Source organism: Rhea americana, unplaced genomic scaffold (genome assembly GCF_003343005.1).
Source record: "Rhea americana isolate MKP2758 unplaced genomic scaffold, rheAme1 scaffold_175, whole genome shotgun sequence".
In the NCBI taxonomy this organism is placed as follows: domain Eukaryota; kingdom Metazoa; phylum Chordata; class Aves; order Rheiformes; family Rheidae; genus Rhea; species Rhea americana.
In genome coordinates this window covers 929398-946578 of record NW_028185872.1, presented here as the reverse complement: position 1 = coordinate 946578, position 17181 = coordinate 929398, and the positions used below count along the sequence as shown (strand labels likewise).

Sequence of the window (17181 nt, the reverse complement as noted above, 5' to 3'; positions counted from 1 at the left end):
AAGCATCCWTGCAAAGAGAAGGCCTCAACAAGCGAAACCCCCGCAAACGCAGCGGGCAGCCGCGAGGATTAACGCGCCAAGCCGAGGCGGCGCAGGGAGGCTCCGCAGCCCGACCTCCCGCAGAGGGGAAGCGGCAGCACCTGCAACAGTGCCACTGCGGTGGGTATGGAGGTAGTTTTTATAGGGCTTAGCCTGTGAAATGGCTTCCCCTGCTCTCGCACAGCTTTGCAGGTAGATTTGAGCAGGCCTYGTGTGCTGTGAGCTAGCTGGAAGCAGCAATGCTGTGTTAGCATGGTGCCGCGGTGAGACAGTACTTGGTCTTCCTTCCATCAGGGCTCCCCAGCTCAGGCCCAGAGTGCTCTGATCAGTCATCTTCTAGTCTRATGTGGTTTGTAACTGATTAGAGAAAGATGCTCTATAGACATGTGCAGAGTTATGGGCAAATCCCATTTCTGTGGGATCTAGAGAGCAAAATAAGTATCTAACCACATAAGAATGAACTGCCTCCACCTATTTTGCCTGTTCTGACCAGAGCCTGAGAAGTGTCACAGCCTCTTGYACTTGCCATAAAGTAATGTAACTGTGGGTACAATTCATCATTTGATGAACTAATCAGAAAAACTCACTGTTTTATAGCGAATAAGGACTTTTTTTTGAAAACCACCCACTATGAAATAACATTTCTCAGCCTGAAAAAAGAATAAAAGCAGCATCCTGTAGAATCAGATACACACTCTGCTTCCTTCAGACCATGTCTGAAGCAGCCAGTTAGTCACCAGATTTGCTCAATCAATAACCAGATCAAACTATTACAATACTGAAAGTATGAACACAGGGCACTTGTTTCTAATCACACAACCATTTAACTCTTATCTTGCTACTGTACAAAGAACACAGCTATATTTTTATAAAATTCTAAAAACTGTCTATAACAACTTAAAATAGGAAATTATAAGGTATTTATAAAGATTTGGACATGGACATTCTAGAGCAAACAGATYTTTAAAAGCCAAACCATCCACATTATCTGCCCTTAAAGTTAAGGCTAATGCTTTCTTAATAGACCATGTCAGCAAATTACACAAACTGCTTTTTTGATCAGCATGAAGTAGCAAACTTCTCTTAGGACAAGCATTTCTAAACAAATTATGCTGACTCACAGTTCTGTAATAGTAGCATAAGCCGAAAATACARCCAACATCACACTTATTCCCCCTTTGGCCATTCATCCTCTTTTWATTTTGTCCTGAAAACAGTAAGAAATGCATTATTTGGTCAAATGACAAATGTAACCCTCCTGTTTAGATATTAAATGAATAGTTAAAYGTTGTGCTTTACATTTTCCAGTAAAGAAAAGTTCCTAGGTAGCACTGATGAATACCAATTTTATTTCAAACCACTGGAACCTGTCTCCATCCACACAAAAGAAAGGGACCTTATTAACAGCCCTGCTGATGGAAAAGCTGCAATACACACCCACTTTATCATGTGGTTTCTTTGGTATTTTGTGAGACAAAAATGCCACATTAATGGTAACAGCTTCTAGAGMGCTCACACCCAATTACCAAACACAAGACAATCCAGCCACAAGACACACATCCATAGGAAACYCGGTATTGTAAGTTCCTCTTCTCACACAACTTCTGAAAATGTATACTGTATTCAACATCTTGACTCGCTAAATGAAAAACATGCTGTATTTCATAACACCAAAGGGACAGACCAGTTCTCTCTCTGAAGTTTCTGCTTTTCATCAGTTCAAAATTTAAACAAAAGAACACTCTATAGACAAAAGAATACTCTGCTTCAAGGAAATCCTTTTGGGATGCATCTGAGCTGGAAGTTAGCTACACAACCATCAGCCCCTACAACACATTAAGTGTAGACAGAAAGCCTGGAACRATATCCTAGTTTCTATTTCAATTCACTTTTCAGTAGTCATTCACAATAAAGATACAAATATAGAAGGGARCCTTTTAAAAAGAGAGGAAGTAAGCCTTCATCACACACCTGTTAGCTGTACCAGAAGCAGTACTTCGAGATGAGGCTGAGGATGGTTTCTGTACAGTTCCTGAGCTTCCAGAAATAGTTAATGGTGACTGCCTGTGAAAACAAGAAACACTGTCAAAAATTCTCATACAAGAAAGAGTATTTGCTTTCCAACAAAACTTTCTGAATTCAAGCTGTTTACACATTCATATTAAATTCAATTTGGCATACTAATCTTTAAGAAAGTCCACACACAGCAATGTAAACCCATCACTGCCAAAAACCCAACAACGCCTTCTAAAGCTGCAGTATCAGTTTTAGAATATGAGACTTCTTTTGGATAAAGCTCAGCACACCTACCCTCCACACATCAAGAACTCGCTCGAAGCCCGCCTGCCAGCTGCTCCCAATGGCATATCATCTACAGCAAGCAGAAGAACACATTGAAAATCCACATCACAGTAGTATCTCAGAAAATATCTCCAATATTACTGTTGCAGAAATAGCCATTACTAATAAGCTTTTGTAAACACAAAAATTTTCCACAAACTGCTTTGTATATGAAAATACCTCAGATATGACTTACAATAAAAACATAATCAGAGAAAATAGATCTTTAACAACGGTTTATTCCTTCCTCCCCCCCATACTAACAGTTTTGAAATAAAATCCACTATTTGAGGTTACAAGGTATCAGCATTGGGAAACTTACAATAGTGTATTGCAGAAACACTTCAGAGATTAAGGCACTAATTTATTCAAATATACAACATGAGTTGGTGGCACTATGTGGAAACCAGCTGACTGGCTTCACAACAGCAAGTCAGGTTTGGAAGATGCCATAAAACAACAGCRTGCTAAATCCAAGTCTGTCTACTGTACAAGTCAGATCTGATGCCTAACCTTTCYTGTTAAGCATTTATTGCGTTTTACCTGCACTGATTTATTATCTAATGTTCTACAGCATGGACTGTTCAGTTAGTCCAGAGGTCACAATGTGTCTGCCTCCACTGAGAGATTCCTTGGGTTTCTTATCAGCCATTGTTTACTTTTTGTTCRTTTTTTTCTAGTGACAGAACACCAGTGTTTTTCAAATGACTTTGGTATTATTGAACTCTCTGCCTGCATCATTGGCATGTCTAGCAACTTAGTAGAAGGTGAAAACATCTCTAGGATGCATAGATACTGGATAGCCGCGCTTCAAAGAGYGATCAAACTGAAAAGTTCTCAGTGTGAATTAAGATACATTTAGAGGAAAAAAGAAAAAGCTAAACAATAACAGGACATGAAGGCATGCTAAAAGTGGAAAAGTTTTAAAATGCAAAATKAAGGAAAGTTCTTCAGATCACTTACATGAGTGATCTGAAGAAATGTTGTGTGGGACAAGAACAAAGTCATCTGTGTCACAAGAGGAGTTCTTGCTACTGGTACTGGCAGAGTCTTTAGACACTTGAAGATAGTTAGGAGGACCCAATGGAGGGGAGGACAAATTTTCTTCTTGAATATGCTGCATGTCTGGCAGAGACTGGAGAAGAGGGGAAAAAAGAAAAAAAAAAGTAAAAAGCAGCTGTAAATCCAGTGATTCAGAATGTAGAATTGCTTTTTTTAAAACTATAAATCTTCCAAAATAAGAATCATCACTAGCTTTTGCACATCCTGTTGAAAAGGATGCAGGGAATTTTGGATTAAGTTTTAAAARTAAGTTGTATTTGAATGTGGAGACTTCAAATATCAAATAATCTTGTAACGTCAGTTTGGACAGCTCTTTATTAAACTGGCAGTGTATTTTGTTGAGTGCTATTTAATCAATCATTCCTGATGATACAAATGTACCTCTTCTAAAAAACACATTATTCTGATACGAACTGTTGGCTTTCATTTAAAGGACCTTGAACCACAAAGATCAATTTAAGAATTATCTGTACCATTCATCGTGCTGCAAGCCATATTAGCAGACATAAAGATTTGTTACTCTAATATTTGMTTTTTTWAAAAACAAATAAAAAACAAGAACCCCTACAAAACACAAGGAGAAAGAGAAGACTAAAATGTTYTATCAAAGGACAGTAGCATTCCTTGCTCTGCATTCTTTAACATGATAGTTTACACTGTCCTAGAATTGAAAGATTGAAAATTCAGTAACTCTTGCCTAAAACACTACAGAAAATATTTTCRAGAGACTGTTGTGAAAGAAACAGAGAACTTACCGGAGGAGAAGCAAAACGACACGAAGGAGAACTACCACAGGAACTGCCAGAGACTGAGCCTGTGTATGTGGGCACTGGTACAGGACAAGCTGGAAGAAGAAAATCCAGGAGGAAAGGAACAATGGAATTGAACATTCTGAAAGGCTGAATTTCAAACAAATTCACTTCCTCACTGATTTGCTTTCATAAACTCTTATACAGCTTATAATCACAGCACATTCTTAAACATACCAAGGTTTTTAGTTTAAACATCAAAGGAACTGGTAAATAAGTATCACATTTCAGGACATCATAAAACAAAAGGATTCAACTCTTTTAGGCTTACAACAGAGCATAATGGTCAAACTCAGGAAAATGTCTCAAAATACTCACTGATATTGGCAGGTTTCCGCTCCTCCCCAACATTTGCCATTTATATAAGCAAGTGAAAAAACAAAACTACTTACACTTTTTGACTGTTGAAACCTGATCCAGGAAAGGGTGGTTGAAAAATGCTTCTGTAGAACAAGAAACAATAACTAACATGAGTTAACGTACAGACGACATGGAACTTGAAGCCTATATTGCAGATGATAAATCATTGCTTTTCCTGAATCAGTATTTCATTGCCAGAAGGTGAAGGACTTAAAAGACTAAAACCTTTCTTTATGTTACATGTTGCAACAGCATTTRGAAAGGAAACGCAATCAACTGAATAACTTCAAAGCAAGAGCCAGCAAGGTAAACCAAATTGGATTATTAAAGGACATCTTATGACTGKGTTTAAGGATCATGTACAGTAGAAGCCTTCTTCTAGTCATCATAAAATTAGGTTCTCTATATTCAATATGGCTTAGTTCAGTTCTACTTTGTTTTTCAAAATAATGAGTATCTTTTACTTCAAACACTAAATATTTCCACTTCGACAGTGCCAGTATTTTCCCCCAAGGACTGATGTTAACTTATTTTTGAATTGGTTAATGCTGCTCCTTAGGTGGCCAAAGATCAAAACAGAGCAGCAGCAATTCTCCTTCCTTCTTCCCAACAGCAAAACATTGCCCGGGCAGATGCTTCACAGTTTAGGGCAGAATTACATAAATTTTCTTTAACAGCTTGTTCAGTTAACTTGTTACTGTTTCAACAACGGAAGCATTTCTTTTGTTTGTAATTGGGTACACGGAGATGCACTTAATTGACTTAGTGCATCCAGCTGGCTAACAGTTTGTATGGCGGATTTCATTCTGCAAGAAGAGACYTTCAGCTAACTAGGGAAAATTGAGGGATGGTGGAAGCTAGCTGCAGAGCTTTGTGAACTATAATGTTCTAGCAGTTGAGGAAAAACAATACTGTTCATTGGACCTAAGCAAATAACAAGAAAAAAAATGAAGCAGAGGCCTGCAGTCTCTCTTCCTTCAACACTTTCTTCAATGACCTGATAAGGAAGAGAAGCTAGCTGTAATGCACAAACTGTATAATGATTAACTTTAATAGGAGGATCAGGTGTTCTCGAGCTTTCGTACAACACCTGCTGTTCTACTTTATATTGCTACAAGATCAGCAAGATTTCCAGTGCTATTTTTACTTTAACAACAAGCAACTGTGCTCAGTTATACACTCTCCCTTTCACTCCCTTTGCTAAGCACATTCCAGAGCAGCCCCTTTGAGGCCCTTCAGTGGCTCGGCCAAGGGAAACATGACTTTCATCACTACCAGTCTGCTTTGTATTTTTCTTTCTAAGCACACAGTCCTCCACTACTGTAAAGGATACAGTAAGTTTCCCCTGTTTGAAGAAACTTAAGGATCAGCATACGCAAAGAGCAAGGTGAAAGCGATTACTCAAAGTCTGCATTTGTGATATATCAATTCTTCTACACACACAAATTTACAAATCAACAACTGAATACTGTCACTGTCATATAGGAAATTTCACCCAAATATCTTCAGTTTCTTCTGGATCTGAAGGGCAGCTAAAGTTTCCAAGAAGGGCAACTAAACCAGTTTATTTCAGTCATGTCCACACAAAGAAATCCATGCCTAATTCTCAGAAGAGCAATACCTTGAATTATGCTGCTACTAATATTTTAAATTTCAAATTATTCCCCTAAAATTTGTTTGCCATTTCTTGAGCAAAACATAGTAGAAATTGAGAAGGAAAAAAAAAAAGTAATCTGGAAAGTCTTAAGTGAAGAAGCAAAAAGCCTCTGAATCTTCTTCTTTCTACAACCTAACAAATATGAAAACTTAGTTTTCTTACCACAAACACACAAGAACCATATGTGATAACCATTTGCGTATTTCAGTACCACATCAAATCGCAGYTTGCACGTATAACTAAATAGCAATGTTCCAGTTTCACAAGCAGAAACCAAACTGAGATGTCTCAATTTTTATTGTGACTCATCCTAGGATCTCAGCATCTAAGAGCTTGTAGATTGTGGTAAGGAAAAGCTAGGCCTTTTCTACAAAAAGAGCCTGAAGAGACTYCACAGTTTAAGCTCTTTCATCCCATTCCATAGATTATCATGATAGATTCACCTATCTTGTTGCTAAAACAAACCTCAAYATAAAATGCATTGTTATTGATAGAAAGTTAACTTTAGCTAAATTAACTTTAATTAGCTAAAAGTTCAAAATTAACATTTCTCGGGAGCCATGATAAAATCACAACAACCAACAGGGTAGTAATTCAAGCACCCACCACAAATAACGTCATATAGATGCAAGTAGAAAGAAGTGACCAAGACTTAACTTTTCAGTTATCATATTAAGAAAATGCTGCCTTGATTTACGTTAAAAAAAATACTTTAGTAGGAACAGCTAACAAAAACAACAGCAACAAAAACTCTCTTCAAAACTGAAGTAACAGACAATCCAGTCAGTACAAAGCACACACAAACCTAAACTCTACTCCTGACTGATTTTGAAGAGGAAATGGTTCTAGCCATTCTGAATGAGTCAATGGTACCAATTTGACAGCCTTGTAATCTGAAGAGGATAGAATATAATGTTCTGCAATCAAAGATCTCCAGCGAAAGAGGAAAAGCCAAACAGCAGTAAACTGGAGCCAAACAACTCCACTTTGGTTAAGGGACTGCCAGCCTAGCATGCACTAGGCTTAGCATCCCAACTAATCAAAACGCAGCCCCCTAAGCAGGGATTGCAGTAATCGAATAGCATGCTAACTTTAGTCAAGGCACAGTAAAGATGCTGACCAAGTTGCAGGGTAAGTTTCCTCTGGAGTTACACACAGGAAATGTAAAGTGTACACTTGGGGGATACTCTCATTTGTGATGGATGTGAAGCCATGTGTGTTTTCCAAAGACTCAGATTTAAACCTTACTCCTGTTTCAGAGGTTGACTGAGAAGTACCTCCAAAACTGTGGCCTAAAAAAGTTAAACTGACCATAGTTTTCTTGAGAAATATGTTAATCTCCCAGGTCAGATCCTAAGGAGAGAGACTCTTCCATGTGTTGTTTTCAAAGTCTAATAAAGATGGGGAAAACACACATCCCAGCTAATCTATCATACTTTAAGGAGTCCCTCACTGCTTGTTTTCTGTATTAAAATACACCTGTGCCAGGAATGGCAAAAAAACAAGCCAACAGTTTGGCTGGTTTGGCCAGTTTCCACTGGCCTGTGTGAAATACGTCTGCCTCATTTCCGCTTTTAAGTGAGGTAGCCAAATGTCCACATCACAGAATCAGCAAATTACATAGCATTAAAGTGACCCAGAGATAGGGTTCTTTCCCTCCAGCAATCTCTTTACAAACTAGGGAGGAAACATTCATTCAAAGCAACCAAAGAATTCTGTTTTTCAGGTGCCATACCTCTTCCTGAAAGCAAAAAGCATTTTCCACAGCCATCAAAATCAGATGCTTTATTTTTTTTAAAAAAAAAAATTTAGAACTCACACAATTATCAAGATACAACTGTTGTTTCATTGCTTTTTGGCTTAAAAAATAGTGGAAATATTTCACTAAAATACAGAAGTCTTTAAAGCTAGCAATTTCTAAGCACAATAGGAGGAACTCACTTTGGCAAGTATGGACAATTTTGATGTTACATCTATTCCTCATTGCTTTCCTGTACATACACATATAGCTTCCAGGTCAAATTAGACACAAGCAATCTGTGCCATTAAACACTTAAGATATTTGTAGTCTTCATGAGAAGATAACAAGGAGTAAACAATTTAAAGCAGCTTCCTAAAGTAGGGTTCTTCCATTATTTTTTATTACATTTCTGCAACCCAAATGACATGAAAATCAGAAATTTTTTCAGGCAGTTGGAAGCCAAAAGAGCATTTAACATAACAAAAAAGACCGTGACATGAAATAATATGATGAAGACAGTTGCATCCACTGGAAAATAACCAGAGAGAAAAAGCCCTTTTCCTCAGTCCTTGTGGAAATTGCTACCATACATCTGCTGGGGAGAGATAAAACTTCAGCTTGGCAGAGCAAGGTTTTAGTTGAAGACATTCCCCAATGGTTACAGACATGCAGATACTAGAAGAGAAATGCTATAGCRTATGATCCTGTAATGTCACTACTGTTTCTTGTGTTTCTAGTCATTAACTTTCCAAATGCTTACAAGCACACAATGATTACAAAAATGTTGTTTCTTGGAAACTACGAATTGTATGTGGGGCATTTGAACTTTACAATCTTGTGTCAAGGAGTAGGTGTTCCACATCAACTGCTTTTGGACTTGAATAGAACACAGAAGGAAGCAGAAAATTTAAAAATGAGTTATCCTGTCTCCATAACATTCAGTTACCACCACCTTTCTCCATGAACTAACACTGGRGAAGGAAAAAAGCACTTGGAAGAAGTGAACCCATCTACATTTCACAACTCAACCACAATCAAAGTATACTTTACATATACCACTTACTGACTGACTGCGGTTACCTAATAGGGTTTTTTTGGCTACTCTATCTCCTTYATGACAACAGGAAAGAAAAGAAAGATTTCACTTTGTGTAATTGGCTGAAGACAAAGTCAAGACAGTTATTCTGGCTGCATAACAACGAAAATCAAGAGAGCAAAACGAAAGTTACATACCAAAGTCCATCCTATCTTTTTGGTTTCTTTGAAGCAAACCCAACAGCAGGTCAGCCAGATAAGCTGATGTTTCCCTAGGAATACTGCACACAGAAGGAAGCAAAACATAAATTACATTTCTATTAACTACCCAGGAAGTCAACATTCTGTCATGTCCCCAAGTCTTCACTACACACACTCAACAGCCTTAAGACACTTTCAACTCAGCAAGGTACAACAAAGGCAAAATGCAACATGAGCCACAGATATTGTAATCTTCCCTGTCAAGTAAGTGACATCAAGAATTTTTATCAATCCCRGGCACTCCCAAAGATGAAAAGAAGTGTTAACAAACATAAATGAAGGAAAGGTCATTGTGACATACCTAGGAATCAAATTCCTGTTCTTTTCATAAAACATTCTCAAGTCTTGAGGACTATTGGCCTGTCAAATAAAAATGAACATTAACTAAAGCTCAGTTTAAGGCAGAAAATAGCTTTCTTATCTATGCACACACAAACAGGAGGTTTTTGSAGAAGGGCATGAAGGAGAAAAATTCAAGCACAGCAGTGACTTCMGTTCTGAATATCCTTATACATTTGCTCAGGAATAAACACACTGATCTAACAAAGACTTAATTCTGAACAACCTCTGCTTTGKTATCCTCAAGCCACCTGGCCTTTGAAGCACTGACACTACATTTGGGGCATCACTCCTTACTTCTGYTTTCATCACTAGAAGGAAATGCTGAAAGAATTTTCCATGACAATATAAATAGCAATAGAAAGAGCAAAGGCAAAATAAAGCATTACCTGAAAAGGTGGTTTTCCAACAAGACACTGATAAATCACAGTTCCTATGCTCCACAGGTCTGCTTTAGCATCGTAGTGTTGAGACATAATCACTTCAGGGGCCTGAAATTACAGAAGAATCTCAGAAGGTAAAACAAAAAAACCCAAAGCCATAGAAGTACAAATTACACAGTTTGTCTGTCACACCAATTTCAGAGCAGTATTAAGAGACCAATTTGTTGAAAAGAGTAAATATTTTAAGGTAAAAGTAACATTTTAGTCTGCATCATTATACAAATTGAAAGGCAACAATTGTATTATATTATCTAAAATGAAAGCTATGTTTTAGAAACATAGCCTGGAAATGTTGATGTTCTAAAGAAACAGACTAACAATTTGCATGTATGGAAATAATAGGTAGGTGTTACTTGATTAATGCAGTCCAATTTGTGGGCAAATAACCAAGCACTTCACAAGCAACACCATTATCACCATTTTACAGGTGGGAACACCAAGACAAAGGAAAGTGAAATGATTTTCCTATGACCATACAGCAGGTYAGTGGCAGTGCCAAACAGCTCAAAAAATTAAAAGTGATTAACTCTAAATTGTTTAAAAAACACAAACAAAAAACCACCCATGTGTGAGAGAATACATTAAATAACTGGAATGGAAACATYAAGTCATTTTCTAGTATAAAGGATCTTCTAGCTTGTATTCCATCATCTTCTACTTCTCTAGAAAATGGAAAAAGGACAAAGCCTATTTCAGAGAAAAAAAAAGAAAATAAAAAGAAGCTTGTATAGGGTAATTAACTACTTTATGAGCCAAAAAAATCGATCCTGAAATGTATCACCTATTTTGCTATGATTTTTCTTCCCTATAGTGCTAAGGAACATTCAATTTCTCTCTCATTCTTTTCCATTTTAACAATTGTGATCTCCAAAGAACAAGTCAATAGATGCTAGTGAAAATTCGGAAACGTGAACTGCATGCCACTCCTAATACTTCTGAAGCAACAACAGGCATTTGCCCTCTGCAAACAGTAAATTATTTCATTCTGGTAAAAGAATGCTTTAGATAAGCAACATAATCTGAAAAATAATGTTACTTACCATATACATAGGGGAACCACATAGAGTTGCAGCCATCATGTTGCTATGCAGATAACGAGCAAAACCAAAGTCAGCTATATAAAGAAACACATTTGTCAATGACAAGAAAGATAATTTTCTACTTTTTACAGTCTAGAAATGATCTTTTATTGAAATCTGATATAACTGCTAGCCAGAGAGAAAAAAAGTATAATATATAGCTAACTTTATGGAATAGCAAAAYCTGTGTTATACACTGAAAGAATGCATCATCTTCCAAACAGCAAGCCAAGAAACAGCAGTGGCWTAATTTGTACAAGCTGCCACTCAGCCAGCTCTCCAGCTGCAGAGTATGCTGTCTGGCGTCAGCAGGAAAGGATTACAGCCAGTGGCTAAATATAAATGGTTCATTAAGAGTGATGAATATAATCTGCTTCAGTTAAATCACACCAGGTAAAAGTTTAAGAAATGAAGTTTTCAGATGCCTGAATTTTCACACAGGCAATAGGATCTGAAACTATCAGGTAAGGAAAGTAAAAGAGGAAGTTTTGTCTCATATAGACCATGGAGGAATCACTCCAAAAGATGGAGTGATTTTGTTGAAATAGACCTCAAATCTTGCACAAGCACACAAAGAACCTGTTAAAAATTAGGTCTTTTTCAACRGGCACTTAACAGACAGAGCAATGAGAGATCAAAATTCCTGAAGTTTAAGAGGAGAAGCTTGGTAGTATTCTGAACAGCTGATATCTCTTCCCAGTTACAATGCCAAATCTCCTTCTCCCCAAAATAGGTCATACCCTACATTTCTAAACCTTTCAAGAAACCCATGGGGGTGGGGGTCATCTGGAACTGACTGACATCTCATGCATACTTTTTTGAAATGGGCTGAAGGACAAAGTCTCAAAAATTACAGATTTAGATCCAATTAAAATATTAGAAAGATCAGCTTGATAGGGTTTTTATTCCTGCAGATTTAATCAAAAAGATCTTTATGACTCAAGTTTCTTTATACTGAAAAACTGCATTGCAGCATAAAGCTCATTCTTCTGGTCTTACTGTCTGATTTGCATCAGTTTAATACACAGAATCAACTCCATAGCTACTACATCCTCTATGCTTTAACTACTTTTGAGTACTGAAACAACCAATAGTGATGATTTACCTTTAGATGTGAAAAGCATATTTACCTATTTTGATGCGTATGCCACTGACACTTGACTTCCTACGACTTGCGTAAGACAACAAAATGTTCTGTGGTTTAAGATCTCTATGAATGATTCCTTTACTGTGCAGAATACGCATAGCTGCTGCAATCTGCTGAAGGAACACTCGGATGGTATCTTCACTAAGAGTTCCTTTAGCTGAAAGGAATATATACATTAGCACAGATGAGAAAATAAATATTATCTTTAGGCAAAAAGCAATACATTTCACAGTAATCAACAGCGAAAACAACGAAGATAATCAAATTATAGTGAGATCTATTCAAAACAATGCTGTTTCCCATATTTTTCTATAAATGTATACTCTAATTGTATATTTATCTCCATAGTTTTACCCTAGTTTCAGTACTCTAAATAATCTGTTTTTACAATAGTTCATTCAATTCAGTAGCATAATTATTGTAAAACTTCCCGATTACCATATAATTTTAAGTCCTCTAAGAAGGCAAAGAGCCACAGAAGTCATGAAAATAAAACTCCACAATTTATAGTATTAACAGTATGTATGATCATGTTACAACCTGAAACTTCAAATCTGTTTTTTCTTTAAAAAAGTTATGTGGATGCGAATAACCACTCTGATCACAGATTTCATCCATGATAAAATACATTGTAGTTTTTCCTTTCAGAATGTATTTTTGAAAGTCTCTTCAGAATATATTAGCTCGATTCTGCAGTCTGAAAAAGTACTAAACACAGGTGCTGGATTACACCATATGAGTCTTTCCAAGATTTTAATGGGAGGTGAATTAAGCTTTTAATATACACGGTTACCATAACAATAGCTGTTCACAAAAAGATTCATTCAACATACTGTAGACATAAAGGCAAAGAGAAAAATAAAAATGTTCACCAGAAAAATAGGAAGATTAAAATAATCTGCTCAAAATTTTAAGAAGAATCAACTTGCCATGATTCTGTAACTTCTGCCTTCACTTTGGGTAGAGCCATGCTAAAAGGTGAAATCTCTATTGAGCCCAAAACTCCTCTTAGTACAAAGCCCCATAATATAAGTAATTCGATATATTTTTAAGGTCACATCTTGGAAAAGAAAGCAGATATAATCAGGAGACAGGGAACAGCATCCAAAACTATGATTTTAAATACAGGAACTAAACAACTTTTTCACTATGCTACTTCTGGTATATAACTGTTTTCTCTTATACACAAATAAGGGAACATTACAGTCAAGAAGCAGTGACAAAAAACATCTTCTGCCTACACATTATTTTATTCACTTTTATGCTTCATTTGTGGGGTTTATTTTTAATTACAAAGCGATATGTAAAATAACTTAGAATTATTTTTAAACAAATGCAAAATCTTATTTCTTCTTGCAGTATAAAAATTTGTTTTTCAAGTTCCTGGAGTCATACATAAAATGCAAACAGCACTCCGCTGATGACCGCTGAATCCTGACTAGAGACAGGATACAACACTAAATAGTGGTCTGTCCCTGTACAAGACTTTTCCCCATTAGTTTGAAGAAAACCACTGGAAAGGCTATACAAGAGAGACAAGTGACAGCAGTGCAGCTCTTCAAAAGAAATGGGCTTTTTTTTCCCCCTAAAAGAAAGCAGAGCAACCAGCAAAAAAAWTGATGTATGCTCAAAGCAAGGGATGTGATACAACCTAAAACCTGCAATGTGTAATTCTGCCATTTACAAYTGGAGCTTTGGTATTTTGAAGCAGTTGTCTACCCAGCCTTCCTAGTGCTAAGAYCAAAGAGGCATCACAAAATGTGATCAAATATCCTGAAAATTAACTGGAATATGCCCAGAAAGTTTTGACATACAAGAGCGTACTTTYTTTCCAAATTATGCCTTTGGGAAGGAAGAAAAGGAAGAAGGATAGTTCCAGTTCCACTACATACCCGCACATCTCTGTATAATGGGAAACAACCTTACTTTATGTGAACACAGTGTCCCTAGCATTTGTTCAAAACTGTTCTTATAAAGCAGMTAATGTAGAACTGATTAATGAATTCAATGAATCTTATAAAGAGGGTACTCTAAGATCACAATGGGTGAAAAAACATTATAGAATTATAGCCATTCCACACATAGGAAAATAAAAGCTTTCAAAGCGCAAGCAAGATCTCAGAAAAATACTGATGGATTACATAACTACAGACTATAAACATGTGATGCAACAGCTTCCTAACAGGGATATATAGTAATCAATTACCTTGTAAGTAATCTGCCAAATCCCCACCATTGCAGTACTGTTAAGAAAAAAAGTTTTTACTCAAAACACAAGCACTGAAATACATGAGAATTTTAACTTTGTAATTTTTAATTAAAATTTGAAGATCCTTTCTAGTTATTTGTCTTAATACTGTTTTGTCAAATATTTATGATTAATTCAAGGTGTAACATTTCATTTATACTTTCAGTTTCAAAAAAAACTACACTGAATAATTCACTAAAAAAATACTGATGAATTTAGTACTGCATATGAAATCAATGATCCAGTTTTCAGAATTACTTATTTTAGCCACAAAAGAACCTTGACCTGCTGCATACTTTAAGATAATCTTTTCTTAAGATATTTGTCCAAAAATCACCTTTTAAAATCAGCCAGAGAGAAATATACATTGACACATACCTCCATTACCAAAAAGACAGAATTAGGCATTTCCTAAAAGAGAAGGAGAACAAGTCCCATTTATGAATATGACAAGACAGAGCCTGGAATACTTGCATTAACCAAGTGTAACACACAGTTTTCAATCAACTGACAGACCTTACATTAAAGGCACTATTCTGATGGTAGCAAATACTAAGTTCCTATAATTAAAAATTGCACATTTTAAAGAGGCATTAATAAATACATAAAAAATATTACCAGACAAAATTCTGATCATTGAAGTTATCCCTTCAAAGGGCATCATACAGTAAATAGTATCAGCTTCTGGCGTATTTTGCTCCCTCAGCTTTCAATTGCCTCAGACTAATCTCTCTACTAATATAACCTCTATATTAAGAGCCTCTACTAATCAGCATACCTTTGCTCCCACAGATCACTGAAATGAGTCAGTAATGGGATAGTAATATTTAGTCATAAATACACTGGATACAATTCAAAATTAAATGCAAGACAAATTCAGCTATGAAAACCAGTTCCCTACAGCAGGAATTCCAAAATGAATGTGCAGAGGAATTTCTTCCCTGTGAGAGTGACGGAGCACTGGACCAGGTTGCCCAGAGAGGTTGTGGAGTTTCCTTCTCTGGAGATATTCAGGCCTGGATGCAACCCTGGCTAACGTGCTCTAGGTGACCCTGCTGAGCAGGGAGGTTGGACTAGATGGTCTCCAGAGGTCCCTGCCAACCTTACTGATTCTATGATTATGTTCCTTGCTTCTTGGCAAAACAGCTTTGGTTCTGCCATGTGAAAAACTGCAGGTCAATCAGAAATCACAGAGCAGTTTGTTACATGTCTGAAATAAACTTTGGATCCCCCAATGCCCTATTTTGCAGGATACTTATTTTAACATTCTTGCATATTTTTTTAAATTATCTGTCTCAATGAGTCACTGGCAGAAACCCGTCCCTATCATGGACTTAATACCTTACAGCAAAGATATAATTTAATACAGCAGTTCTATTAARATTTTCTCATGCACCGACCTCTTTTGACCTATTTGCAACTTACATTTCCTCTTATAACTGAGTAAGAGTTACTGAAAGACATGTTAGCTATAATTCTAGTTGTAAATTTTCTACACACTTCATAAAATGCAGTGAAAACTTCTGTGCTTAAACCGGACTGTTACAACAATATTCATCTTTTTATAAGCATTTGTTTTGTGTCAGGAAAGAAAGAAGTCTGCCTATAAATACACCAATAATCAACATCAAGTTTTCTACAAAATCTCTTGCATAAAATTTTTCTGCTGTGCCTATAAAGCTGAAGGTGCTCAGAGATTTCAGACAACCTAAAATCATTTCCCCTCTCTAAACTGAGTGGGTAAGAAAGAAAGCAAAGAACACAAAGAAAACTAGAGGGAGAAACAGGCAAACAGATACTACATAGGACGATGTTTTAGTTAAACGGTACACTGATGCAGTTTTCACTTTAAACTGAACTTAAGCACCGGTTGTTTGAGAGTTTGTGGGAAAACATGTTTTTAAGATACTTGAAGAGAGTGAGAAGGCATACCAGACAAGGTCAGGCATGTATCACATTTGGAAGCAGACTTTAGTCAGTCCAACTATATTCTGCAGACTCCTGCCAAAAAAGTCAAGAGACATTGCAGGGCAAAACAAAAGCTGTGAACTTAACCATCTTTCTCAGTGTTCCTTTAAAATCTTAGCACATGTTCACTTTGAGCACACCAGCAAGAACTACCACAACAGAGATCATTTTCAATGGTCCACAGACAGGTCAGTATCAGCTAGGAAACTAAAAACAAAACAAGCAAACAAACTCCACAAGAGCTAACAAATAAAAACACTCCTGTACTTTGACTATAAGCCCAGAGCTGGATGCAAAGGTGAATTGTGGGACTCTGATGCCTTCAGCAGATGCTCACCAMAGGTCCAAAGTAGGGAAACCAACTTCCCTGAACATCAGCTACAACACAGAGTGCATGGATATCATAACTAATACGAGCAGAACTCTACCAACACATCATAGATACAGATATTCACTGAAGCTTCCAAGTTAGCAAGAATATATATTTAAATAAACATCAACACTAAGTCAAACCAGTTTTGTCTGGCAAAATTCAACAAAAGCRTAAGAAAAACATGAGGAGGAGAGTCAGAGCAAAATGGCTTCATGAAAAAAGCYTGAAGGGGAAACTCTTAATGAAAAAGTGAAGTTCAAATGATGAACAGGAATTTAAA

The 17181-nt window shown here is 36.6% G+C and overlaps 1 protein-coding gene across 2 annotated transcripts in view; it reads right to left on the bottom strand.

The window, feature by feature from the left end:
* Positions 1 to 17181, bottom strand: part of ULK2 (unc-51 like autophagy activating kinase 2) — a 43991-nt gene that overhangs the window by 14750 nt on the left and 12060 nt on the right. The window contains exons 4-15 of one of the 2 annotated variants that reach the window (XM_085301304.1): positions 14939 to 14971; positions 14519 to 14555; positions 12296 to 12469; positions 11127 to 11200; positions 10033 to 10134; positions 9606 to 9664; positions 9242 to 9324; positions 4643 to 4693; positions 4197 to 4285; positions 3343 to 3514; positions 2350 to 2410; positions 2011 to 2103 (exon numbers count right to left, since the gene is read on the bottom strand). In XM_085301304.1, coding sequence (XP_085157430.1) covers positions 2011 to 2103; positions 2350 to 2410; positions 3343 to 3514; positions 4197 to 4285; positions 4643 to 4693; positions 9242 to 9324; positions 9606 to 9664; positions 10033 to 10134; positions 11127 to 11200; positions 12296 to 12469; positions 14519 to 14555; positions 14939 to 14971 — 1028 coding nt within the window. The remainder of the gene's footprint in view (positions 1 to 2010; positions 2104 to 2349; positions 2411 to 3342; positions 3515 to 4196; positions 4286 to 4642; positions 4694 to 9241; positions 9325 to 9605; positions 9665 to 10032; positions 10135 to 11126; positions 11201 to 12295; positions 12470 to 14518; positions 14556 to 14938; positions 14972 to 17181) is intronic. The other variant, XM_085301305.1, reaches the window with a different exon arrangement.